Genomic DNA, 26,323 nt, shown 5'->3' on the forward strand with positions numbered 1-26,323 from the left:
AGCAAAACCCAGTTTACCCGCCTTATTTATTAAGATTTTCGTTTTGCAATCTGGTGTCCAGAAGCAAGTTATTAGTCATGTCATATTAAAATCTAAAAGTGGTATCTCTGTGAGAGAAGCTGATTTTGGACAAAATACACTTTATCCACCTTACTCATGAAGATTATATATAGAACACAGGTGCTAAACTCCAGTCCTCGAGGGCTGGCACCCTGCAGGTTTTTGTTGTTTCCCTGCTCCAACACACCTGACTGAAATTAATGGATCATTGTGAAGAAGTTGACAAGAAGCTGTTGCCTGCATTTGATTTGAATTAGATGTGTTGGAGCAAAAAAATAACAAAACTCTGCAGGATGGCGGTCCTGAGTTTGGCAACTAATCACCAAGTCATCGCATCTAGTCCCTTATCCATTTTACAATGGTGTTATTTAGCAAAGAATGAAAAGTATGGACAACAAAGGAGGTCTTAGTTTTATATATATATATATATATATATATATATATATATATATATATATATATAAAACTGAGTGTGTGTGTGTGTGTTATTCCTCCATATATTTCCATAATTTGATGGTTTTAAACAACTGTCCAAGTTATGTTTACACAGTAACTCCCTTTAGTGTAATGCTGTGGTATTTTGCATCAGTCTTTATAGCTGGTTGTTAAACATGCAGGTTCATGAAGTTTTGTTCTTATTTGGAACTAATTCTGATAAGTTTCTTGTTCTATACATGAGTTTGGCTGTTTTGAAGTCTAAGGAGTCCTTATGATTTAATAAGGAGTAAATTGGATTGCTTGTATTAGGGAGTGTGCATGATCCATTATGTATTTTGCACATCTTTGTTCGGTATGTCAAATATGGACATTCAAAGAAACACTACAGAGTGTATCATGATTTTTGGTACACAAAATCTTTACATGACTTCTTAGTGCTGATCCAAATAATTTAACAAATGTTTTTTTCTTCTTTGCCATGTAAACTGTTTTGATTTCTTTGTCACATATGAAGATGTTTATCTATACCACCATCCTTAAGAAGGTTTTTGGAAATTAATTTTTCTAAAAATGGTCAGAGAACTGACTGTGAACAGGTATTACTGGGCCATATTTTTACTATGACTAAATCATTACTTATCATAAATTGCACATGTGCTCTATAATGACCTTTTCAGACCATTTCATTTAATTTTACCTCATAAGACACAATTAGAGTCGGACCAGTTATGGGAAAAGCTAGTCAATGTGGAGTCACAAGTGCACATTTGACTAGCCCTGGACCTTTTGATGCAAAAGACATTAAAATGTATAATTAAAGGAAATGCACTGATGGCTGCATTTCATACGGGGTAAAGTTATGCTGTCGTTCATGCCGGCTGATTGTCAAGATCTGCAGGAACACTAAAAGGTTCTTATCCATTGCTAATGCCATTTATTACACCTGTACTTTTCACACTGTGACTATTCAAAATGTCTACTGTGAAAAAATATCTTGGACAGGTTAGATTTTGTCATGCAGTAAAGTGAAAGTTAATTTAATACGGCTTACTTCCCAACTCTGCAAACTTCAGTTCACATAATCTGAGAAAATTACTGTGAGCTTTAAGAGGACATGCAATTAAGTTTGGTCTCATATTATTTTTGTAAGATTTTCTAAAAGTGAAAAGCTATTGTCTCACCAGATATCTATTTTTTTCTGTTTTTCTCTAAATTTAACTCCCATAAATCAGAGGTGCACTGATCAGGCCAGATTCAAGCTGGTCTTCCAGTAAATCAGTCAAGTCAAGGAGGAACAGGAATAGAAACTATTTTAAATTTGGTTGAAACCAAGTAATAATTTTTTTATTAAATTAAAGTGATGCTAGATTTATGCATTTCTTCATCTCTAGGTGGGTGGACGTACGATGCTGCCGATCCGCTGGATGCCCCCGGAGAGCATCATGTACAGGAAGTTTACGACAGAGAGCGACATCTGGAGTTTTGGCGTGGTGCTTTGGGAGATCTTCACCTACGGTAAACAGCCCTGGTATCAGCTGTCCAACAGTGAGGTGAGCTGGATGCTAGTGTTTGCTGTCTTTGATTTGATGTGATGAACTTGAGTGGAATTTTTTCTCTTTCTTTTTTTCTGTAAATTATTTCTGTCTTTATTCTGAGACATGAAGGCCATTTCAATCCCTCTTTAAAGCTGTAAAAAGCAAACAACTGGATTCCTGCCTTATTATTATCACTTAATGCAAACATTAGCATGCTTTATCATCCCATGTAAAGGGACAGATATTATTTATAAAATCTTTCACCACTCACTGTTTCCTCTTCGTAAGTTTCTAATATGTAGTAGTGCTAAAAATTTGGGGGTATTTTCTTTCCAGTTTTTAACAAATAGGTTTGTGAAAATTAGAGGTGAAATATATTGCTCCGGATGTTCACTGTTTTCTTTTTTTTTCCTTTACTGGATTTGATATTTCTGTAGCTGAAAGAAGTTCTGCTGAAAACTGGTGTCCCTTGAAATGGAAAGTCTATAATATAGTAATAAAAAAAGTATAGTAATAAAAACAAAATTGACAGATGCAAAGCAATAAATGTATAGTAGAAATAATTATTTGAGATGACAAAAGTGATCACAACTGTTATTCAATCAAAACTGAAGTTATATTTTAACTACGTTAGATATAGATATAGAAATAGAATAAATTAAAAATTACCTATTGAAAACTTCATCATTTAAAAATAAAACTGTATTTACTTACCTACATCATTTCTGTATATTTGTACTTTTCTAACGTCTGTCTGTTTATATGTAGTTTGCTCATTTCTGGGTTTATTTCAGTGGCTGAATACTTATTTTATTGAAAAATATATTATTACATACTGAATGAAGTGGTATAATCTGAAAAAAGTAGCAGAAGACAAATAGATTTTGGGGATGAATTATAGAAAGTGTTTAACAAAACTGTGCTTGTTGTCCAATCTTGTTTCATCAAATATGAGGCTACAGCTAACAAAAAGTTAGCTTAGCGCTACTGCTTGTTTAATTAAAAAAAACACACTTTTTTTTTCTTTTTGTGTGGTTAATTCAAACAAGACATGCATGTTAGCTTAATCGGTCACTCTAAATTCTCCCTAGGAGTGAGTGCGAGCCAGGCTAGGCTAGCAGTTAATTCTATGCTAAGCTAAGCTAACTGCCTGCCGTCTGTGTTTCTATCTTAATTGTATTACAATTAAAAACACTAAACTTAAATGTTCTTTTTAAACTTGGCATCTTGTGCACACATTTTTCTCAACTTTGGGGTAGTTAAGTTGGATTTCTAAACCTCAACAAATAAAGAAGCAGGTGGATAATCAGGATAATTAAGTTCTTTGTGAGCGATTTTCTAAACCCAAAAAAGTTGTTGCCATAGCATTTATAGTTTGAAAAGACCTGCAGACAAGCCAAAAGAAAACCTTTGAAAACTCAGACACAGCTATGCAGCCTTTCTTTCATGTCATCTCCTCAATCAAAGAGCTTCAACAGCATGTTGAGCTTCCACATTGATGGATGTTAGTTTTTGTTTGTTGCTGAGGAAGTTTTACTCTTTTCATCAAGTCAGATTTAATAAAAAAAAAAAAAAAATGAGCCTGAACCTGAATTGGAAATAAAAGGACATTTTTTCTCAGATGTTTGCAATTTAGTTGTTGAATTATGTGCTCACATGAACTATAGTTTCTTTTTTTTATTTTCTTTTTTTTAATTTTTTTGTTTAGTTTTGTTTTTAATTATTTAATTTTGTTCAGTCAACTCACATCAGCTAAACTTTTTAAAGCATTATGGTACGATTTGAAATGATTTGCCATAATCTAAACTTTCACAACAAAACATTTTCACTACAGTTGTGGACACTTTGCACTCTTAAACTAATCAATAAGTTCATAGTAATTAAGGGCAGTCCAGTCTAGCCTTTTCAGCTTAAGCACCAAGAAGTGGGTCTCCACTGTGACCACAGCGGTGCTATTACAGGCCATAACCCTCTCTCCTTTCAAGACCAGGGTGGATCACTTTTCCTTTGCACTCAATCCTAATCTCATTGGCTTCATTTTTGTTCAGGGCGATTGAGCTATAACCTCGTTATCCTAATATGTCTTGCCCAATGAGGGACAGGTGAAATTATCATGTTGCCTAAATACTCAGTGGCAGCAATAAATCATCCCAAACTACTGAAATGGCGACAGTGGGTATTTTAGCTGGAGGACTGATGGGTTATTTTGATGAAGTGGCTCTGCTGACAGGCCTCTTCTGTTCACTGGATCAGGCAAAGGTTAACAACAGGGAAGCGATGGAGTTAGTAACCATTCAAATGGAGAGTGTGGTGAAATCCACTCATCCTCTATGATTTATTCACTGAGCAGCGAAAGTGTGTGGACTGCAACAGTCACTGCAGCCATTAGTGTCTGAGCTGGAGGTTATTCATATTTTGGCTGCTCTCATTTGTCCCCGAGGTTGCGGCTAATGGACACAGATCAGTGAATCTGTAGATAGGGAGGCTGTTATCTAAAAAATATTGTCCTTGGTTCAGCCAGGAGATTTTAATAATAAAAAAAATCTTGGTGAATACATGTTTGTGTATATTAGACAGGTAAAAAAAAAAAAAAAAACATTTTTTTTTAGCTTATATTAAATGTTATCTGTGCATACAGACAGTTTTCTTCTCTCAGCCATGCAAGTAACATTTACAAACTTAAACTTTACATCTGTATTTCCTTTGTTTGGTACCTTATGCCCTATTTCCCCATAAGCCATAAAATCAGATCATACACGGGGGTGCACATAACAATTTTGGTCTTGTTCTCAGGGGTGAGCCTAGGGTTGTTGCTTGGTCCTCACATTTTCAATTACATTTTTTCCTTAACCCACCTCATGTTAGGAACAAAATAGAAGGATGCTTGAATAATGTGACATGTAGTTTAATTTCAACTGAAAATGAAGAGAACCAGCACAACAGAATGTCTGGTATTGAATAACATGACTGTATTTCAAACTCAGAAAATAAAAATGTGCTAATATCTGTTTTTTTAACACTGAAAATTAAAAGACAGCTTTATAAGCACTTACAAGAGCTGCAATTTTAAAACATCTGAGATTCAGTTTTGCTACAGAATGTCATCATCATCATCATTGTGATCCACACTCTTGTTCTGTTTTCCTCTATTTCATAATCAGCAGAGGATGTGGATGAACCAGGCCTACTCCTTTCTCCCTAGTTTAATCTGTGATTAGCTGTTAGCATCCACAAGTCAACAGCTGGATCTGGGTCACAAGTGGTGAACTTGGACAACAGAATGTGCATTAGAGATGAAAGGCAAGAGTCTGATAGGCTGGATCTGTATTTGTTTTTTTTATGACGTTCAAGGGCAGTGTAAGGGACAAGAGAAGGGCCTTCTGAATATTGGAATAATTGTCAGGACTGCTTGTCTTCACTACATTCAGCAGGTTATGCACAGAGAAGGCTGCCAAACGTTTTTCACTCTTAAAGTGGTGTCTCTATTAAAGGACATGTTTGGCCTCATATTTCTCAAGGATGTTATTGAGAGTTGTGTTGCCATAACTCTAGAGATCTTTCTTTCAAGAGGCCAAAAACCAATCACACGATTTCAAGGATTCATATCTGCATTCAAACTCAGAAATTAGAGCTCTCAAGACATTGATCGTGTCCCTGTCAGCATCAGCATGTGACCCAGTCTCTTTTCAGTACTTGCCCTCACTCTCCATCAGTAGCATCAACTGTCCAACAGCAACCATGAGCTCATCTTTGCATTCACCAGTATTTAAATTCTCTTGCTGAAACCTGAGGGAAGTGAGCTTTAAAATGTTTCCAATATCAAGAATGTTGGCTAGGAAACAAGGAAATGGTCTGTGCAGATGTTTCAGGCTCATGTCATGACTTGAATCTGAAAGTTGGTAACATTCTCCTCACAAATCATCTTTAGTTGTGCAATTCGTTTTGCATCCCCTTTCTTTAAGTAAAATCTTAGCAACTTGACAGTGGATTGATTAAATTACTCAGCATGAGACTGTGCGATCAGCTGGCCTGGCTGGTTCTCCAGAGTATGGGTGGTGCACAGAATATGCACAAAGGAATCCCCAATGACCACCACGTGACGTAGTTTGGGAACAACTCTGTAGCTGCGTTTCCATTAAAGTATTTTGCAAAATAAAAGCAATATTTCTAAAATTTTGACAAAGTGCAATTGCGATTTGCAGGCGTTTCCATTGAATGGTGTTTAGCACATTAGCCATTATTTTCATAAAATCTCGTCCCGTGAGACTCCACTTTGAGGAGGAAGGAGATTTCTAATTCTTTGTAAAAGTCTTGCATTTTACTGTTATATTCTTTCTTTAATTGTTTGTAAAAAAAATCCGTTTCCTCCTGCGTCTGCTCATAACTGTGCCATCTTTATTTGAAATGAATTGGTCATGTGACCCCTTACGTCACATCTGGGGGACGTGTAAATGTGAAACAAGTCCCATTACACTTTTGCGATATACTTCCATATCGACACATCTGGAAAAACCACCTCATGATTGTAAAAGCCTTTTAGCGATATTTTAGAGGTTTTTCAAAATGTAGGTGTTTCCATTACTGTTTTTTTTTTTTTTTTAATTGCGATATTTAGGTTTTGCACAAGCCTTGGGGTAATGGAAACACATCTTGTTGTACATTCCAACGTTGACAGCGTCTCCGTCCGTGGATTCCGAGACCAGCTTTGTCTTCCACTCTGCTAACCAGCAAGCGTGGAACAGTTGCACAAGTTTTCTACTATGTCCAGCTGTTCGATTGGCCCCCAGATGAATTGATCCAAGCAAATCTGTGCTGAAATTTCCGTTGCTGGACACAGAAACAATGCACACAATTTCTTGTTCTGTTTTTGTTAGATTTTCTGATCCATCAAAGAGGACACCCCAAAATTCATCTGCTTGCAATTTTTCTCAAGTTATTGTCTGTGTGATGCACTGGACAATACAGCTTCCCCCTTCTCGAGAATGATGCGCGTTACTGACGTTAACTCCAAGCCTTTTTAGAAGAGGAATATCTTGCTCATATGAACACATAGGACGTCTGTGTTTGCTTTGTGAAAGGCTAAAAGAAAAGCGTTAGTGCTTGATGAATGAATGAATGAATGAAAAATACTTTATTAATCCCAAAGGGAAATTCAATATTGTAGTAGTAGTAATTTTTTAGTAAAACAATCCCATTAATTAATTAAGGGCTTTGTTCTTCAGCCTGATAGCTGCTGGAAGGAAGGATCTTCTGTATCTCTCTGTCTTGCATCGGACTTGAACAAGCCTCCCACTGAACACACTCTGTTGTTTCGTCACGGCGTTGTGTAGAGGGTGTGAAGGATCTTCCATTATCTTCGTCAGCTTGTACAGAATTCTTTTTTTGATGATCAACTCCAGCGGCTCCAGAGTTACTCCAAGCACAGAACCGGCTTTCTTGATCAGTTTGTTAATTCTTTTCAAGTCTCTGGTTCTGATGCCGCTGCCCCAGCAGATTGCTGCAAAGCTGATTGCACTTTCAACAACAGACCTGTAGAACATTTGCAACATTTTGGTGCAGATGTTAAAAGATCTCAGCTTCCTTAAGAAGTAGAGTCTGCTCTGACCTTTCTTGTAAATGTACTCAGTGTTGCTTTTCCACTCAAGTCTGTTGTCCAGCTGAACTCCAAGGTACTTGTATTCCTCCACCACCTCCACCTCCTCTCCCATGATGGAAACACTTCTATGTGTGTTCTTGTTCCTCCTGAAGTCAACAATCATCTCCTTTGTTTTCTTGGTATTCAAGATGAGATGATTGTCACCCCACCATTTCACAAACTGACCGACCAGTTCTCTGTACTCTGCTTCTTGTCCATCACTGATACACCCAACAACTGCTGAGTCATCAGAGTATTTCTGCAGATGACAGAACTCAGAGTTGTACTGGAAGTCTGAGGTGTACAGCGTGAATAGAAATGGTGAAAGTACAGTCCCTTGTGGTGTTCCAGTGCAGCTGACCACCATTTCAGACACACAACCTTTCAGTCTCACAAACTGTGGTCTGTTTGTGAGGTAGTCGTAAATCCAGGTGGTTGTGGAGGGATCCACCTGGAATTTCTGCAGCTTCTCACACAGCAGAGCAGGCTGAATCGTATTAAAAGCACTTGAGAAATCAAAGAACATGACCCTCAAAGTGCTGCCTGACTGGTCCAGATGAGAGTGGGCTCTCTGAAGCAGGTATATGATGGCATCTTCAACCCCAAGCCCATTACGGTATGCAAACTGTAATGGGTCCTGAAAGGTGTTCACCTGCTTGCTGAGGTGAGCCAGTAAGAGTCTCTCCAGGACTTTCATGACGTGAGATGTCAGGGCGACTGGTCTGTAGTCTTTTGGTTCAGCTGGTTGTGGTTTTTTAGGCACTGGAACAAGGCAGGATGTTTTCCACAGCACCGGGATTCTTCTCTGGCTCAGGCTGGTGTTGAACAGGTGCTGGAGAATCGGACATAGCTGTTTTGAGCAGGTCTTGAGAACTCTGGGACTGACACCATCTGGACCTGCAGCCTTGTTCTGGTTCAGTTTCACCAGTTGTTGCATGACTTGGTTACAGGAGACAGACAGAGTGGAGGTGGAGGCAGAGGAGGTTTCAGGAAGTCCTGATGTGGAGGGAGATGAGGTTGTGTCCAGGTCCTTGACTGAGCTGCAGGGTGACAGAGTGGAGGTGTGACAGGAAAGCTGTGGGCTCATGGAGGGTGTGTGGCTAGTTGGGGTTGAAGCAGGAGGTGAGCTAAACCTATTGAAGAACATGTTCAGTTCATTCGCTCTGTCCAGACCTCCATCAGTCTGATCCTCCTTTATCCCGAAGCCAGTGATCTTCTTCATTCCTGACCACACATCCCTCACATTATTTTTCTGAAGCTTACTTTCCAACTTCTTCCTGTAGTCCTCCTTGCACTTCTTCATTTGTGTTTTAAGTTGTTTTTGTGTGGACTTCAATAACTCCCTGTCTCCATCCCTAAAAGCTTTCTTTTTGATGTTCAGCAGCTTTTTCAGGTCACTGGTGATCCAGGGTTTGTTATTGGGGAAGCACCTCACTGTTCTTGTTGGAACGGTGCTGTCCACACAGAAGTTAATATAATCTGTCACACACTCAGTCAAGGCATTGATGTCATCTCCATGAGGTTCACATAGGACGTTCCAGTCTGTAGCCTCGAAGCATCCTCTCAGAGCATCTTCAGCTTCATTAGACCAGGTTCTAATAGCCTTTCTAATGACTGGTTGTTGCTGAACGATGGGCTTGTAGGAGGAGGAGAGAAGAACTAGGTTATGGTCTGATCTTCCTAAAGGTGGCAGGGCAAAGGAGCTGTATGCATTTTTAATATTTGCATAAAATAAGTCCAACGTTTTGTTTTCTCTGGTGGAGCAGCTGACAAACTGTTGGAAAGTTGGTAGAGTTGCAGAGAGGGAGATGTTGTTAAAATCTCCAGAGATCGCCACAAATGCGTTTGGATGTTGTGTTTGAAGCCTGGCCACTACAGAGTTAATGACATCACAGGCTGCGTCTGGAGCGGTACCAGGTAATATATATACCGCTACCAGAATAACGCATGTGAACTCTCTGGGTAAATAATACGGGCGGAGACTCACAGCTAGCAGTTCAATGTCTCTTTTGCAGATCTTCTCTTTAACAGTGACATGTTCAGGATGACACCAGCGCTGGTTTACCAGCACCGCAATTCCACCTCCCTTCAGCTTCCCGCTGAGTTGTTTATTGCGGTCTGCACGGACCGTCCTGAAGCCGTGTACAGACGCATTACAGTCTGGGATGTTTTCATGCAGCCATGTCTCGGTGAAGCACATAATACTGCACTCTCTGTATTCTTTATGATGCTGCTCTTCATTAAGTTTGTCTTTCCATTTGTCGAGCGGAGCACTGGGCCTCTGGTGCTGGCTGGTCTGTTTTCATTATCAGTTGCTTGAATTACTTTCAGGTGCTCTCTGCTGTTGGCATGCTTATCAAAAGCTGGATGACTGAAGCTTTCCGTACCTGTATAAAAGGTGTCATTTTTGTCCGCCAGACTGGGATTTTCACAGCATATTCTGCACCACATTTCTATGTCGTTCGTTTGAAGCCAGCTGAACCTGCAGCCACTTTTCCGAAAACACGCGTATGATTTGCAGTTCAGATTCAACCTAGCATTTCTTTGGAGGTGATACCAAAGATACCAAAGTAAACTGCTTAATGGAGCTTGCTTCTTTGACATTTTGATGACGTTCTAAAACGAAGGCTTACAACCAGTGACTCAGCAGCGTGACCAACCTGCATTAACAAACATTCTGCTCTAACTAATATTTTGGAAGATGACTAAACCTTTCGGACAGAAGCCATAGGAGTTTAGATCCTCTTTGTTTGCCTTTAATTGGAGCAACTGGTATTTTATTTTTTTTTTTCTTGTTTTTCCTTTAGGGAGATGGGAGCTGCCCTGGACAGGTCATAGTATGAACTGCATTATGAATCCCACAGTAGCCTTATAGGATTATCCTGCAGTATAGATTGCAGACTTCTCTATCCCCAAATCTTAGATATGCAAATGTGCGTTGCAACATTTCATTTGGCACGCATTTTTTATTTTGATAGCACATGAGCACCTGCGCCCCACTGATGTGCACCTCTGATTATACAATTAATACCAATAAGTATTAAATATAGAGACAAAGAATCTTGCTAGTAACGATTTTATGTGTTAGCCGTTTGTAGTCTTTTACAGAAATATTTATAGAATCCAGTTAAAGCTAGTACTTTTACATTTAAAGATCTAGTGTGTCAGGTGTAGCTCCATCTAGTGGTTCAAAATGTAAACTGCAGCTTACTGAATAATCCATACCTACGCCCAAACTGGAGTAGAGAAGCAATGATGGAGCTCTGCTTATTTATTTTTTTTATTTTTTTTATTTTTGCCACTTTCTGCAACATAAACACGTTTAGCGGCTTTAAAGTTAAATTGAAAAGTTAAAAAATTTTAACCAACTGTGTAATTACTGTGTGTTTAGTTATGTAAACCAAGCCAAAACATTATGACAAAGCATTGTTATTTATTATACTTTACTAATCCCAGCTGGGAAATCCCTTCTCTGCATTTAGCCCATCTTGGTTAATAGGAGCAGTGAGCTGCCAGGCTAGATTCTGGTGCATGGGGACCAGTTATGGGTTAAGGGCCTTGCTCAGGGGCCCACAGTAGTTTACCTCAGTTTCCAGCTGACAGACTTGAACCCAGGTTTTCCAGACCCAAGCCCACCTCTACGCCACCACTCCCCCTTTTTATCTTTTATGCTTATTTTTCTTTTGCAGCATGGATTCTACTAGACCCCCCTAAATATGCCAGAGTGTGGCATTGAACTTTGTTAGCAGATCCTCATCGTCTTTGTCCAGCACAGGCCACAGATGCTTGATTGGATTGAGATCTAAAGAAGTTGGAGGCCAAGTGGACACTCCAAACTTGTCCTGTCCATCATGTCAAACTATTCATGAATTATTTTTGTAGTCTATCAGGGTGCATAAGTCTGCTGCTATCAGGAAATGACATTAGTATGAAGGTTGTAGCAATAATGTGTAATGAGGTGATACCTGTCAAAGTGACATGTGCATGGACGGCAGGGTTTCCCAGCAGGACATATGTAAATAAGAGAAGGAAGGAAAGAATTTTCTTTTATTCAGCACCTTTCACAGATAAAAAACACAAATATTAACAAAAAGACAAAGACATAAGAAAACACAACACATATACACAGTCATAAAACCCTAATTTATCTAAAATGCTTGTTCGAATAAAATGTTTTTTTTAATGTTTTAAACTGCTTTTTAAAATAATTGACATATGAAAGAGCGAGGCAGCACATTCCACAATTTGGGTGCCACTGCCTGAAAGGATCAGTCGCCTTTGGTCCTGAAGCATGTACGTGGAACTGCTAGTAATCCATGATCTGAAGCCCACAGAGCACGGCCTGGTACGTGTAAATGAATAAGGTCAGAGATGTAGGGAGGACCCTGACCATGTAGAGCTCTAAACGTTAGGACCAGTATTTTAAATAAATAAAACATCAGTCTGCCTAAAAAGCCTGCCAAGTGTTCCTTTTGTCCTATAGAGAAGTGGTTCGCACCCTTTTTTTTCCTTGAAGGCCCCCTTCATGCAAATACTAAAAAGCCAAGGACCCCCGCCCCACTCCCTGCTGAAGCCACGCTTGGTTTTATGCTTTCAAAAGTGAGATTCTTTCCATAAATGATGTATTCTGGCTGAGTCCTGTTCTTCACTAGAGCCAAAGTTAAGTTAATAACATATACACTTTATTTTTTCTTAAATTAGGGACAATGTGTGGATATTGACCCTATTTGTTGCTCTAAATGCTCAAAGCCTCGGGGACCCCATGTGCTCTTTAGGGGACCCCCTTGGGGGTCTAGACCCCAAGTTTGGAACCACTGCTATGGAGCATCTAGATTTCATGCCCTGCTCACACAGACGTTCTTTCAATTGCTCTGAGGTTCAGTTTTAATGCTCGTATGCCCACACGAAGCAAACAGCAATGATCTGCGTGTTCTGACATCTTTCTTCATCATCCAGCTTTCACCCCCATGACCCTGTCACTGGATGTCTGATTGTCCTTCTTTGGACCGTTTTGGTAGGCCCTGATGACTCCAGACTAGGAACATCCTGGTCTGAAGCTGTGGAAATACCATGCCCCAGCCTCTCACACTGGTCCTTGTCTGAAATGTTCAATATCCAGTCTCTCTGTGTGTGTGTTACACCTATCATATGACTGCTGATTCTAATAATTTTTCCTCCATTACTAGTGCTCAAATAACAACACATCTGAAAGTGTGCAAGACTCTAAAATGACAACAAAAGTTTTTTTGTGCCTCATCGTTATTAAAAAGAAAAGAAAGAAATCCAGCTGTAATTCTCTTCAGGAACAATAACTGTACTGTAGCAGCTTTTATGGAGACTTTTCTACAGAAACCAGGAACTTTAAGCTTTGACATTTTCAGTGCTATAAACAGATAAGGATGTAATATCCCATTTTATCATGATGTAGGCCGAAATCTTTAAAAAAATAAATAAATAAATAAATAAAGCAAAACTACTTCATTCTTCCACTGATAGTAAATATTATGTTTTTGTAGGACTTTGGACATTTTATTTTATTTATTTAATACTGTATTCTAGATTCAATGCTAAAATATTCATTGGAATCAGTATGAAAATAATACATGTTATTTTATATTTGAATATTTATTAATATCTGTAATATTTATAATTGGGGTATTAATTTTTTTAATGATAAACAATTAAATTATTTTATTTAATATAATTTTAGAGTATTGTTTATATTTTTGTATCTATATTTAATATTACAACATATTCATTGTTTTATTAAATAAAAAATTATTCTCAATAAATGATCAATTTAGAATTGAAATAGATGAGATGTTTAATGTGGATCCTGTTTAGATTTTGTTTTGTTTTGTTTTTCTCGGGCTGTCATTCCTGTTTTACCTTAGAAACCAAACCAAAGTCACTGAACTTAGCTAATGTTAAATGTGCTTATACATGAAATGCTATACAAATAAACTCGCTTTACCTTACTGTTTGAAGTGGTTGTAAACACTCATAATTTAACCCTTAAAGTCTGCCTAATCTCCGGCACCACCGAGTGCTATCACTTATAATGTCAACAGTTTCTCAGGAGCAGTAGTGTGTAACTCTGTAGAGCAAACTGTGATCGATAGCTTAACCTCAGGCATTTATATCCCATCCAGGAGGTTTACAACTCAGCCTTATTCTCAGACTCTCTCTCTTTCTGCAATTTCCAACCAAGAGCAGCTAAAGATCAACCAGTGAGCAGAAAGTTCTGTGTGTGTGAACAGAAGAAAAATAAGGCTCCTCTATGGCTGGAATAAAACCAAGAGGTTTTTAATGCATGGTGGCACCAAAAAGCGGCTGAGTTGGAGTTGGTTTTGTGAGGATAGCAGGTAAATAGGAGCAGAAATACCTGGAAATGAGGAAAAAGTGTAAATATGAAAATTGTGTTAATTTCTGCAAAGTTCTGTTAGTAAGCCAGCACCTTGTTGACATTTGGCTTAAAGCCCCTTTTTAAACATACATGAAAAGTAATCTTTACACGTTGCTGATTTAAATCAGCCACTTCTTATGACTGCTGTCTATACTGGTGATCAGGTTCCTCATGTCACCGTGAGCCTTATTGTTTCACTTTCCTGCTACAGCGGGTGGATTAATCAATAAAATCATTGGATCTATACATAACAGCTTCCTGCTGGATCTACAAGAAAATATGTGGATCCTCAACACACATCCTGTCTTTGTAAGGTTGCAATTCTACTGCAGACACAGTAATCTGGGAAAAATGGTCTCACAAAGTGTAAAAAGATCATAGCTGATGTATTTTTTATGTATTTATGCATTTGTGCACTGCACACCTTCTTTTCAACACATCACACCGGTTCTCAAACAACTTCACTGGCTCCCAATAAAATTCAGAATCAACTACAAGATCCTGCTTTTCACCTTCAAATGTCTCCATAATCTGGCCCCTCCATATCTGTCTGACCTACTCCATATAGCTACTCCCTCCCGCACTCTCAGATCATCTTCCTCCATTCACCTTTCTGTGCCCCGTGCCCGTCTCACCACCATGGGGAGCAGAGCCTTCAGTCGCTCTGCTCCCCAGCTCTGGAACACACTCCCACCTGAACTCCGTAACATCGACTCACTTCCATCATTCAAATCACAACTTAAAACTCATCTGTTTAAACTGGCCTTCTCACCTTAATGTTTTTAACTGTCTGCTGCATGATGTTTGTTTGATGTTTTGTCTTATGTTTTAACTGATTTTAATTGTCTTTTGTGAGGTGACCTTGGGTCTTGAAAGGCGCCTTGAAATAAAATTTATTATTATTATTATTATTAAGTATCATGAACTATCCATTCATTTCCACTCAATCCATTTTTTCTTTTATGTTCCCACCCTGACAGGCCATTGAATGCATCACCCAGGGACGAGAGCTGGAGAGGCCCCGTACCTGCCCCAAAGAGGTCTACCTGCTGATGCAGGGCTGCTGGCAGAGGGAGCCCCAGCAGAGGATGGTTATAAAAGACATCCACAGCCGCCTGTTGACCCTGGTCAAGAACCCACCAGTTTACCTGGATATTCTGGGCTAGAAGGACCCAGAGAGCAGAGGCTGAGAGGTCCAATCAGACTACAACTCCTTTTCTTTCCTTTGGATTTTACTTTAGTACCCAGCTTTATTTATTTTTCTAACTCATCACCCAGTTACTATTTTTTTCAGCTTTTCTCAACAACCGTTACAACCAGTTCGCAAAGACCTTTCCGCCTTAATTCTGCCCCCATTCTAGCTTGACCTCCCTGTGTTTCTCTGGAAAATGTCAAATGTTTACCAAAGTGTTTGCTGTTTATCTGAAGTGGGATCAGCCTGATGGAGGGACATGCATGGATAAGTGTTAAAGGGACATACAGGCTTTATGTTGTTGAGAATCCTTTTTCAGGTGGCGGCTCATCAGAGATTCAAACACGATGCATCTCATACGAGACTAAAGCGACTAGAAAAAAGGTCATTTTTCAGGATTGAGAAGCAGAAACATGCTACAGATGTGGGTACAGAAGAAAGTCATTTGTATAGCACACTTTCAGTCCATGTAAATAAGATAATCACAGTGAAAGCTTGTTTGACATGAGTTAAGCTCAGTGTATTATATGATTATTTTTCAGACAAAAAGAACAACAAATGGTAAATATTAGTGGAGAAAGTGTTTCTATAATAACTACTGTGTTTACATTTAATATGAACAGGAACATATTTCCAAAGAGCAGCGCTTTGCCCTGCAGCCGGAGTCAGTCAGGAGTTGTTTTTTCATCTAAAAGCGCTTCTGTAAAATCAAAGCACTGCAGTGAAATCTGGTAAGGGAGCAAGATGGAGGGGAGGTGACACCCTGAGCCGGGTGGAGAGGCAACAGATGGATCAAATGAGACTCCAGGAGGAGAGGGACAGATGGAGCTGAAAGTGACACTGGAGGCGAGGCCACCACCCTGGTAAAAATAAGAGGAAAAAAAATTCTGCCTGAAAAGCCAAACGGGGCTGTTTTTGGGGGTGAACAGTCAGATGTACAAAACACTGCAGCGCCTTGTGTAAATACTGACTGTACATACTCTGCATTAATGTGGAAAATATATATCCTTATCTATTCTTACTCCAGCACTTTGTATGTTGTCTGCCCTTAAAAATAAAGAAAGTTGATAAAAAAAAAAAAAAAAAGTCGATCCTTTATCACGGCACGCTTCAGACCGAATAATGATTTGTGCTCCTTCCTGTACTTAAAGTTAGACATCTTAACAAGCTATTCAAGAGCTTCTGTCCTGGTGACGAACTAATCAGCAACCCACGACGTCTCCACGGGATGCTCAGCAGACGTTATTGATAAGGAATAATCACGTTTCATATTGCCCCTCCAAAACAGAGCCCCTCTTCCCCTCAGTCTCACCCTCACCACACACCCCACCCTCCCTCGCTCCATCACTCTGTATGCAGAGCATCTCCGGGGAGTGGTAATGGATTGTGAGTAATGCTATCATCCCTTTCTCTCTCTCTCCATCTCTAGTGTGCTGGGGGGGTGAACAACGCTTGGAGGACTCGTGTCTGGCTTATTGTTTCTTCTAGTGTCTTACAAGCAGATCCTGGGCCAGATAGGATTAGTACACTCTAGTGTTTGTCCCCGTATCCTTAAGGGCTCCTTTTGTGGTTTCAGAATGAAGCTTTTTAATAAGCACTCGAGGCTCCAACCCAGTTGGATACAGAATATAGAGTATAATAAAAAGATCTGGAAATGAGGCCACTTTTAAAATGAAAGCCCTATCCGAGCTTTACAGCAGAAAACTTTCCCTTTCGGTCTTTCAGCTCATCATATAATGTACACACAGGATATTCATTTCTCATTTTATATATACATATATATATATATGATCATAGAAGTGTCGATTCATTATCAGACGCTAATAATAAGCCACTCTGTGTCCACACTGTGAGAGGAAACTAACGAATCCTAATGAGTCAAACCAAAGCAAAACACAAAAAGATGGAGAACTGATTGAGCTTTAACAACCAACACTTCATGGACATTTATTGAAAAACATTCTTTCATCAGCTTCTTTGGAAGATTTTTGTGGAATTAGATTCAACTTTCCTGCAGCTCTGGGCTTTATTAAAGTCTGGTGATAACTTTGTGGACTCCTGAAACAAAAGAATCTGGATCTTACTGTAAAGCTTCTTTTTTTGTGTAATAATCATGATTTATGCAGATTTCTTGAGTTTTTTCCTCACGTCGCTCCCTTCCAGTCACCAAGCAGCTGGTTTTCCTGCAGATAAACCCTCACTGGTATCATGATGCGCCTGCAGTTCATTTTTGTCCAAGTTCATCAGCGGACAGACTATTTGTCTTATGATGTGACACAAACCTGTTGCGCTGCTCTGCCCTCTGCTGGTCACCGAGACACACTGCTCAGGTTCAGATCTGAGGTTTTTATTTCACCTGTTGTTTTACATTGAGGTTTTCATTGGTTATTCAGGATTTCTTTTTCGTAAAATGTGCCAAATATTTGCCATTTCTAATTTCTTTATATTAATTAAATATATTTCAATATATATTAAGAAATCTTTACCTTTTAAAAACACAAAAAACAATTAACCAAGTTCAATTAATCCTCTAACAAGCTAAAAAAATATTTATCTGCATTTTCTGCAAACAAATTTGATGCTAAATATCAATAAAATTATTCCAATGACAAATACTTCATTTATAAAGGCCTTAATTTATTACACAAGTCTAAAAGAACAAAGCAGCAAATTACACACAGCAAAAAACACACAAATATTATACAGTTTAAGAGTAATTATATCACAGGACAAGTTGTATAAAACATAAAAAAGGCACCAATGACATTTTTTAACTAAATACTTGTATCAAATGACTCCTTCTCTTTTGCTTTCTATTAAACATAATCAAACCCTTCAATCCATGATTTACCTTAAAGTGTTTTTCTGATAATTACAGCCTGCTTTAACATGTCCACTTTAACACGTAAAAGCTGCTTTTAGAGCAACAGTGATCCGGTCTGGAGGATTTTATCAGCTTTGTCAGGTTGGATGTTTAAAGTAACGAGCGTTTGGAAGCACGTGTGAGCTGTCAAACGGCTGCAAACACGTCAGAGGGAAAGAAAAACCAACTGGTTTGTGTCCACAGCATGGGAGGCCTGTACTGCTGCGATTCCAGGAATCAACAGGGTCAAACGGAGGAATGCTGTAACGTGATGACTGCAGAGATGATGGAAATCGATGAATTCTCAGCAGGAGCAGAGATAAAAGTCCAGAGGGTGAAGACGGCTGTTGTGTCTGCGACCGGCTGATGAAGCTACTTTTATACTCTGCACACTAACCTTGACAAAGACGAATAAGTGCTCCGATACAAAAGAGTGTGTATGTGTGTGAGCGCTTTGTGATACTACACATTCATTCTGTGTTCGACATTTCCACCTCAGCGTCCCACACGGACCTGGAAACGCACCTCTATCCCATAATATCACATACATTTCCCCTCTGATTAAACCTCTACTGACAGGGTGTTAGCAGCGTGTTTCCTGTGGCTTTTGAGCTGGAAGAACTGGTGTTAATGGTAGTAAAAGGTGTGTGTTTGTGCTATTGAAGTCCTCAGTCACACGTTACACAGGTTTTAATCCACTTGTCAAGAAACTTGACAGAAACCTGCAGCTACGGTGAGTCAGTGCTTATAGAAGTGACGCTGTGCAACACCAGCCTCAGTGGAAACCATCCTCCCTCTCTAGCCCGAATAAAGTAACATACAGATTATTAGCTTAATCTTATCAATTAGTTATGCAATTTGTCTGTTTATTAAGTCAATTTAAATCTAAAATTTGTCGGAAAATGGTGTTTTTCCTTTACAGAAACACCTTGGAATCTAGTGGTTTTTGTTGCAAGGATAATTAGAATATTTTGCATGAAAAGTGGCTTAATTACTAGAATTTATCTTCAAATTTTCCACTTGTAAGATGGACCTTTCTATGTGTAAGTGATGAAGTAACTTCACTAATGTAGAGTTCTTGCAAAAATAAAATAAAACCAAAACATTCATCATTAATCCTGTTTATGCACCTAAAAGAAGCAATAAATAAAAAAAGAAAAAAAAAAACAAAACAAACTATAAATAGATGAGACAGTTATTATTTCAGTGGTAAATGTAAACAGTCACAGGGGCCAACAGGATTGTTAATGCTTCACTGGAACATTTATACACAATATGCACCAAAAAAAAACAACACTAACATTAAGAAGAACCCGAATAACGACAAAATTCTTCTTCCTCTCACCGTTTTTTTCTCCTTTCCATCAGTTATTTTTAAACACAGGAGTTAGAAAGATCAGTGGAAACGTGAAAATGCTTTTTAAAGCCTGACAACCGCTGGCTTTGTTTCAGTTCTCTGGTTGGTGGAACGCTAGCGAAGCTGATGGAAGTTCAGAAGGGATCTTACGATGCGTGAAGCAAGAAGAGAAGAATGAAGCTATTTGCTCCCAACTGAAAATTGTTGGAGACCTTCAGGGGGCAAGAGAGTGCTATAGGGTTGCCATGGGAACATAATGTTATAAAAGTGGTACCTGTCTTTTAATCACCACCTCACTGCAACTTTTTTTCCTTTCCTCCCCTGTTGAGGGCAGATTGTGTGGTTCATAATGAGGCAGGCAATCAGAAAAAGAACCACACGTGTCTGAAAATCAATTCCAGTCAGCGCAGAGTGGAATCAATAGGTGGATGTTTAAGAGCTGGCAATCCAATCTGCATTATATTATGTAAAGTTTGGATGAGAGCTGCTTCACATACACAAACCACCACATCAGCCAACCAGCGGGTCCAGTTCTGAGGGATATTTTCAGTGAATCATTAACGTAAAAGGCGATTCTGGTCTCATCTACAGAAGAATCCCTGCAAGTTTAGACTTTTAATGTTTCCAGTTTGAGATTTAAACAGTATTGCTGTGAAACCGTACAGCGTCTATGCTAAGGCACTTGTGTGTGTTGTTAGAGCAGCGTGCTTCCTTCAACCCACAGCTGATCTGAATGCACGAGCAAAACAAACCTGGTTTTCAGGCTCCCGCACAACAACTGATCAGAAAACAGCTCTAATACATGTGGGTCATCAGCCTCTGAGTAAATACACACACACTTCAGGTGTTAGAAAAGTCTTTTCATACTGAATAAGAGTAAAAAAGAGAAAACTGCTGGTGTTAAACCAGCACTAAAGTGAACTGTTAATGCTGAGGTGAACAGCCAAACCTCTCTTCTGGAAAGGGATTCAGCTGTTTGAGTGGAAAATGCTCCCTTACTGCTCCTTGCAGTCGCAGGCTGCTGAGGTGTGCTGCTGGGTGGAGCTGTGGCGGGGTTTCCATAGCAGCGGCGCGCTGAAAATGCCGATGATGCCCAGGTTGAGGAGGAGGCTGATCACGAGGGCCCCGATGGTGCTGAGGAAAGATGGCATCACCCCGTGGGCTTGGAGCCACGCCCTCCGGGACGTCATGTCCGCTATGATGCCCTCCATCTGGAAGCTGGTTCCCACCACAGCACTGACGTGGAACAGCTGGTGGCTGTGGCCTTCAGGAAAGATGAGCGGGTTTTCACGAGTTAAACAAACATCAAATGTCAAGAAATTACTGCTGCTGGTCAGACAGAAGGATGAAAGAATAAATTTAATAAATGTTTCATAAGCTACAGTTCTATCTATGCAAAAGTCTTTTCCTTCCTCAGCAGCCAGACTTTAACTGTTTAAGTGGACCTGAGCAGCAGTTTTTCAGACTTTCTGAAGGTCTTTTTCTTTGGAAGTCGGCTGCTTTTTCACTAGTTTTCAGTCTAATTAATTAACTAATCCAACTATTTATAAAGCACTTTTCATACAAGTGTTTAAAAGTGCAAAATAAATAAATAAACTAATCAAAAACATCAACTCCAGTCCCAACGGTAATGTATTAAATGGATTTTATATTCAAAACATTCAGATGCAAAACAAAAAGCAAAAAACCTCCAAAATGTGTGCAAAGAAACAATAAAGGCAGATGAATAGCTGCAATAGTTATCATTAAGTTATCAAACATCCCAAAAATATTTTAGAACTGAATCAGGGAGGTAAAAAAGTAAATAGATAATAAGCAGATAATCTGGTTAAGGATTATTTCAGTTCTAAGTAAATTTAAATTAAAAGTAAAATCAAACTGCATTTGTCAAAAAGTACACATTTTAAAAGTTAAAATATAATAATAATAATAATAATAATAATAATAATGTCTGAGCATCTTTTCAAAACCAATGCAGAGTCCTTTCTTGAATCTGACTATTTTCAGAGGTTTGTTTATTTGTTTATTTTTTGGATGTGTGTATTTGTTTATTTCTTAATATCTGTAATGCTTTTGTTTTATGTAAAGCACTTTGAATTGTCCTGCACATGAAATGTGCTATACAAATAAACTGACCCATCTGACCCACACAGCTGCAACTGTTTATGGAAGCAGGATTTTACAAAACTGCACATATTGGTAAAATATGCAATAGAAACAAACCTTTTTGCCTTTGCCACCATGTCAGACTGGATTTGCTGATGAAGAAAATGTGTGTATACTTTCTCTCCTCATAAAAAGAGGATTATTTGTGGGAAAAGCTCTTTGTTGGTGCAAACTGTTGACACATCCAGCCACAGATTCCCCCTCTGGCTTGTGAAACCTCATTAACTCCAGATAAACTCTGGAATTTAAACGAGACCACACACAGTTTTTGTTCCCCCTCCTTCTTTTATATACTGTAACCATGTTTATTAAAAACGTCCTGCAGTTTAAACAAGAGAAAATTACTCTAAGAGAAAAAGTTTTCTTTTGCAATCAGTCCCATTTTCTTTATACAAAATAAAACAAAGTTTATAGAATTATTTTAAATAAAGTCAGCAGGTTGATTATTTTCATTAGATAATGAGTTCATTTTTTCAACCCTTACTGAATTTATAATTGTTCATAAGTTATTCTTTTCTTAAGTCTTCACTCTGCCTCAAACAACCTGTTTTCCAGCTATTGAACATAAAATTAAAGCTCCAGATGGTTCATAACTCCTTCTTCTCAAAATGTCTTTCCAGTAGTTTTTCTAAGGAGTCTTTAGTCAATTTAATCTATATCTGTGGATGTTGGCAGTTTCTCCAAAATCAGAAAACTTTTCACAGCATCTCAAGTGCCCTCAAGGATGTTTCCACTTCCTGAAGCCATCCCCGCTTAGCTGAGGGCTCTTCTCTTCGTTTTAAACCCGGCAGTAACAAAAGTACATAACAACATGGTTTATTGTCTCCATTCCTTATTTCTATTTAATAGTTCCAGCTTGTAAATCTGCAGCCCTCTTGGTATAAAGTGTTACTGTCTTGAACAGATCCTCTACAGCTGAGCAGTTCTTTTGAGTTCTGTTCATCAAATTATTATTATTTTTTATTTTAATCATGTGTTTATTAATAAAAATGTATTTATCTAGTAGGAAAAATGAAAATACAATCCCTGCAGCAAGTTTTTTTTAAATATTTTATAGGGGCCCTTGGCAGTTTGGGGCCCAAGCCGATTGCCGACCATGTCAAACGTTAAGTCCACCTCTGCTTTTAGCTGGGAATTCAATTAGTAAATAACGTGTTTAAACCACTGAGGTCCTGACTGTGTTAATCAGTTTTAAGCTAGCTAGCTTTATAGTTTATTTTAAAAGGAACAACTCTTGACGTCTACCAGTCAGGTTTTTGGCCACAGCACAGGTCAGCGGCAGCATTTCAGTCCTGGTACTACTGGATCCACCACATCTTACTGGACTGGCTGGAAAACTGGGTAGGACTTACAGGCACCACAATGAACGGGTTTAATTTCTATTAAAAAGACAGGGACGTCTTTGTGTTAATAGGCAAGTATAAATCTGAGTGAACTAGAATAACCTGTGGTTAATAATAACCTGATGTTCAACATCTACAAACTCCAACTGGCTCAAACTACGAAAAACAACTTCACAAATTTTACTATAATTATGCTGATGACACATAACTCTACACAACCATCTCACAAAGAGACAATAGTCTGATCCAAATTCATCGATCAAATGTTCTAAAGAAGAAAGACTAAAAGTGGACTCAGACCCGAGTTTCAGCGTCACATTAAGACAGTTGTGAAGTCGGTCTGTTATCACTTAAAGAACATCTAGAGGACTAAAGGACTGACGTCTCAGCAGGGTTTATGCATTTATCTTTGGAAGACTGGACTACTGTAATGCTGTCCTCACAGGTCTCCCTAAAACGTCCATCAGACAGCTGCAGTTGGTCCCGAACGCTGCTGCTCCAGGCCTCACTAAGACCAGGAAAGTGGATCATATCGCTCCAGTCCTCGTCCCCAGATCTTTTCACCAAAATAGGACCGAAATACATTCAGGATCTTCTGGTTTGTTATGAACGAACCATCAGGGTCAGGTTTACTTTCTGTTCCCAGAGTCAGAAACGTTTTTGTTTTTAAGCTCCTCACATGTGGAACAAACCCCCAGAAAACTGCAGGTCTGATGAAACTCTGCTGCTGTTTAAATCAAGGTTAAAATCACCTTTTATAAAAACAACTATTAATTCCTCACACTGTAACTTTTATTTCTTGCATTTAATATTATTCTGTTTTAGGTTTTTGTCTTTAATTTCTTTTTAAAGTTTGTTTTAGTGAACTTTTTAAATTTAATACTCCTTTTACATCCAGCTGGAAGGCTTTTAATGTTTTAAGTAAAGCACTTTGTACATGAAATGTGTTATACAAGGCTGAGGCTGCCATTTAGCACCTTTAGTCCTTCACTGTCGGTGCTGCACAACCAGCAGACCCTGATCTCATTTCAGTTAACAGTAAATGAAAGAAACATTGAACCATTTTCCTTTAAACTAACAGTCTAAACATTGTGTAAGACACCTTTCAGCAGTTTGCACTTGTAGTTTTCCTCCCGTCCCTCTGCTGTCATGTCTGATTAAAACATAATTTACTTGAAGCTGTCCGTTTGTTCGGTAAGCTGAGAAATTCTCATTCCTCTGATTTGCAGCTCTATTAGCTGGTGCTAACTGAAGACATCTGCTGACATGCAGGGAGGAGAAGCTGCATTTAGGAGCGGTTATAGAAAAACTTGTGTTTAAAACTGAGAAAGGTATTTAATTAGATTGGAGGAAGTAGAAGTTCAGCATGACGTGATGAAGCTGGAACTGAGCCGAATCTTTCATCTGTTACTTTAAGCTTTAATAGTAAAATATACATACAGAAACAATACTTTGCCTTTGTGTCAATTTCTGTTACATAAATTTTGTTCCTGTTTTTAATCTTTTTGCATCATTTGTAAACAGCCTGTGCTTTCTTTTCTTTTTGCTAAATTATCATCAAACAGCAGCTCTTCCTTTGCAGTAAAAAGCATGAGACCCTTCTGCATTGGAAGACAATAAAAGTTGGGGGAGCAAACAAAACAATCCATAGAGCAAAGAGACGGGCGGAGGAGCTCACATCAGTTTCCACACAATCAAATCCACATCCTGTTTGATGTGGAGCCAATTTTCTGAGCCAACTGTTTAGCAGCCTGAAGGAAAAAGTCAGATGAAGAAGAAGAGGTGAAGTTACGGGAGTGAGGAGCTGCAAGCAGCCAGAACTGCCCTCGTTTTACAAGGTCACATGTAAACACATACATGCTCAATGAAAAGACCTGGACTGCAGATAAAGAGCTTTTTAAAGCCATTTTTCTATTCTTACTTGATTTGTTTATTAACTCAATATATCAAATATTAAAATCATTTTTGCCAATAAAGACTTTTTAAATGAACAATTAATCAATAATCTGATGAATTAGCAAAATAATTTGACATTTTCTGTTCCTGTCAAGCCGTCGCCACAATTTTTAAAACATGTCTCTAAACACAACAGAACATAAACAGAATATTACACATTAAAAACTCATGGAAATGCAATATTTCTCTTAGATTCACCCTTTTTTATGAACTCTGGTCAATGTGAAGACAACCTGATGAAATAGGCAGAAAAACACTTATTTGGTGGGCTGCCTTACACCAGTTTTTAGAGAAGATTTAGAGCCTAAACCTACATTAATATTCATACTACATTTTAGAAAGTAGGGACCAGTTTAAGTCAGCTGGTGTCACAATTGGAGGATTTTGCAGGATTTAACCTGAACTAAGAAACAAATGAACTTTTAAAAATTAAAATGTGCTTCAACAGAAACACGTGATCCAGATTCAGACATCACTTATAATATTAATGAGGATAATCCTGATCTAAACCTGATTTCTTCTGTCTACAGCAGAGCAAAATGTTCACTAAATGATAAAGTTGTGGGTCTTATAGTTTGGGCTTTAATTCAACTTTCCACATCAATTTAATCTAACATCAGTTCTGGAAATGCTGCCTCCCATCTTAAGAGGATGTTCCTCTAAGGCTCAGTGCTGAAAGAACATCAAGTCTATGATCATTTTTATTTCTGCTTCTTTTCTATTCTGTTGTACGTTTATTTGTAATTTATGTTTTATCTGTACTTGCTTGGTCTTGTTTTCATGGGTCTTTTAACCTCCCTTGGAGCTACGGGTGGAAATCATCACTTTGCTATAATCCGGCATGTTTGCATCATGCTGTTTTTGTATTGATGCTCATTAACTTGCAATGGCACAATGAAATCAACTTTTTTTTTTAAAGTTGACAAATACTTTAATATGAGAAAATGCTCCTATAAAAGCAGAGAGAAAGCAGCTGAAAAAACCAAAGCAGAAGAACTTGGAAAAGAGCCATGGTAGCTGCATGGAGCAACTTTAACTTTGCAGCACTTGAAATGTGACTCGAAGCCATTCACCTCCACGAAACTCCACTATGTGGAGTTTATGTTACACACTCACGGACCACTTTATTAGGTCCGCCTGTTTAGTTGGTTGTTAACACAAATATCTGATCAATCACAAGGCAGCAGCTCAAAGCATTTAGTGATGTAGACATGGTGAAGACAACCTGATGGGAGCTCAAACTGAGCATTAGAACGAGGAAGAAAGGAGATTTAAGTGACTTTGAACGTGACATGGTTGTTGGTCTGAGTATTTACTGGGATTTTCACATGAAATCATCTCCAGGGTTTCCAGAGAATGATCTGAAGAAGAG

At 38.6% G+C, this 26,323-nt stretch overlaps 2 protein-coding genes across 6 annotated transcripts in view; one reads left to right on the forward strand and one right to left on the reverse strand.

The window, feature by feature from the left end:
- ntrk1 (neurotrophic tyrosine kinase, receptor, type 1) overlaps positions 1-15,589 on the forward strand; it is a 46,040-nt gene extending 30,451 nt beyond the window's left edge. For both annotated transcript variants that reach the window (XM_041987636.1, XM_041987637.1), the window contains 2 exons: positions 1,890-2,048; positions 15,055-15,589. In XM_041987636.1, coding sequence (XP_041843570.1) covers positions 1,890-2,048; positions 15,055-15,240 — 345 coding nt within the window. In that variant the 3' untranslated portion in view covers positions 15,241-15,589. The remainder of the gene's footprint in view (positions 1-1,889; positions 2,049-15,054) is intronic.
- Positions 15,590-17,882: 2,293 nt separating this feature from the next.
- The window catches only part of paqr6 (progestin and adipoQ receptor family member VI), a 36,586-nt gene continuing 28,145 nt past the window's right edge, over positions 17,883-26,323 (reverse strand). For all 4 annotated transcript variants that reach the window (XM_041987641.1, XM_041987642.1, XM_041987638.1 and 1 more), the window contains one exon: positions 17,883-20,750. In XM_041987641.1, the coding sequence (XP_041843575.1) occupies positions 20,482-20,750 (269 nt within the window). In that variant the 3' untranslated portion in view covers positions 17,883-20,481. The remainder of the gene's footprint in view (positions 20,751-26,323) is intronic.

This window comes from Melanotaenia boesemani, chromosome 6 (genome assembly GCF_017639745.1).
Source record: "Melanotaenia boesemani isolate fMelBoe1 chromosome 6, fMelBoe1.pri, whole genome shotgun sequence".
Lineage (NCBI taxonomy): Eukaryota > Metazoa > Chordata > Actinopteri > Atheriniformes > Melanotaeniidae > Melanotaenia > Melanotaenia boesemani.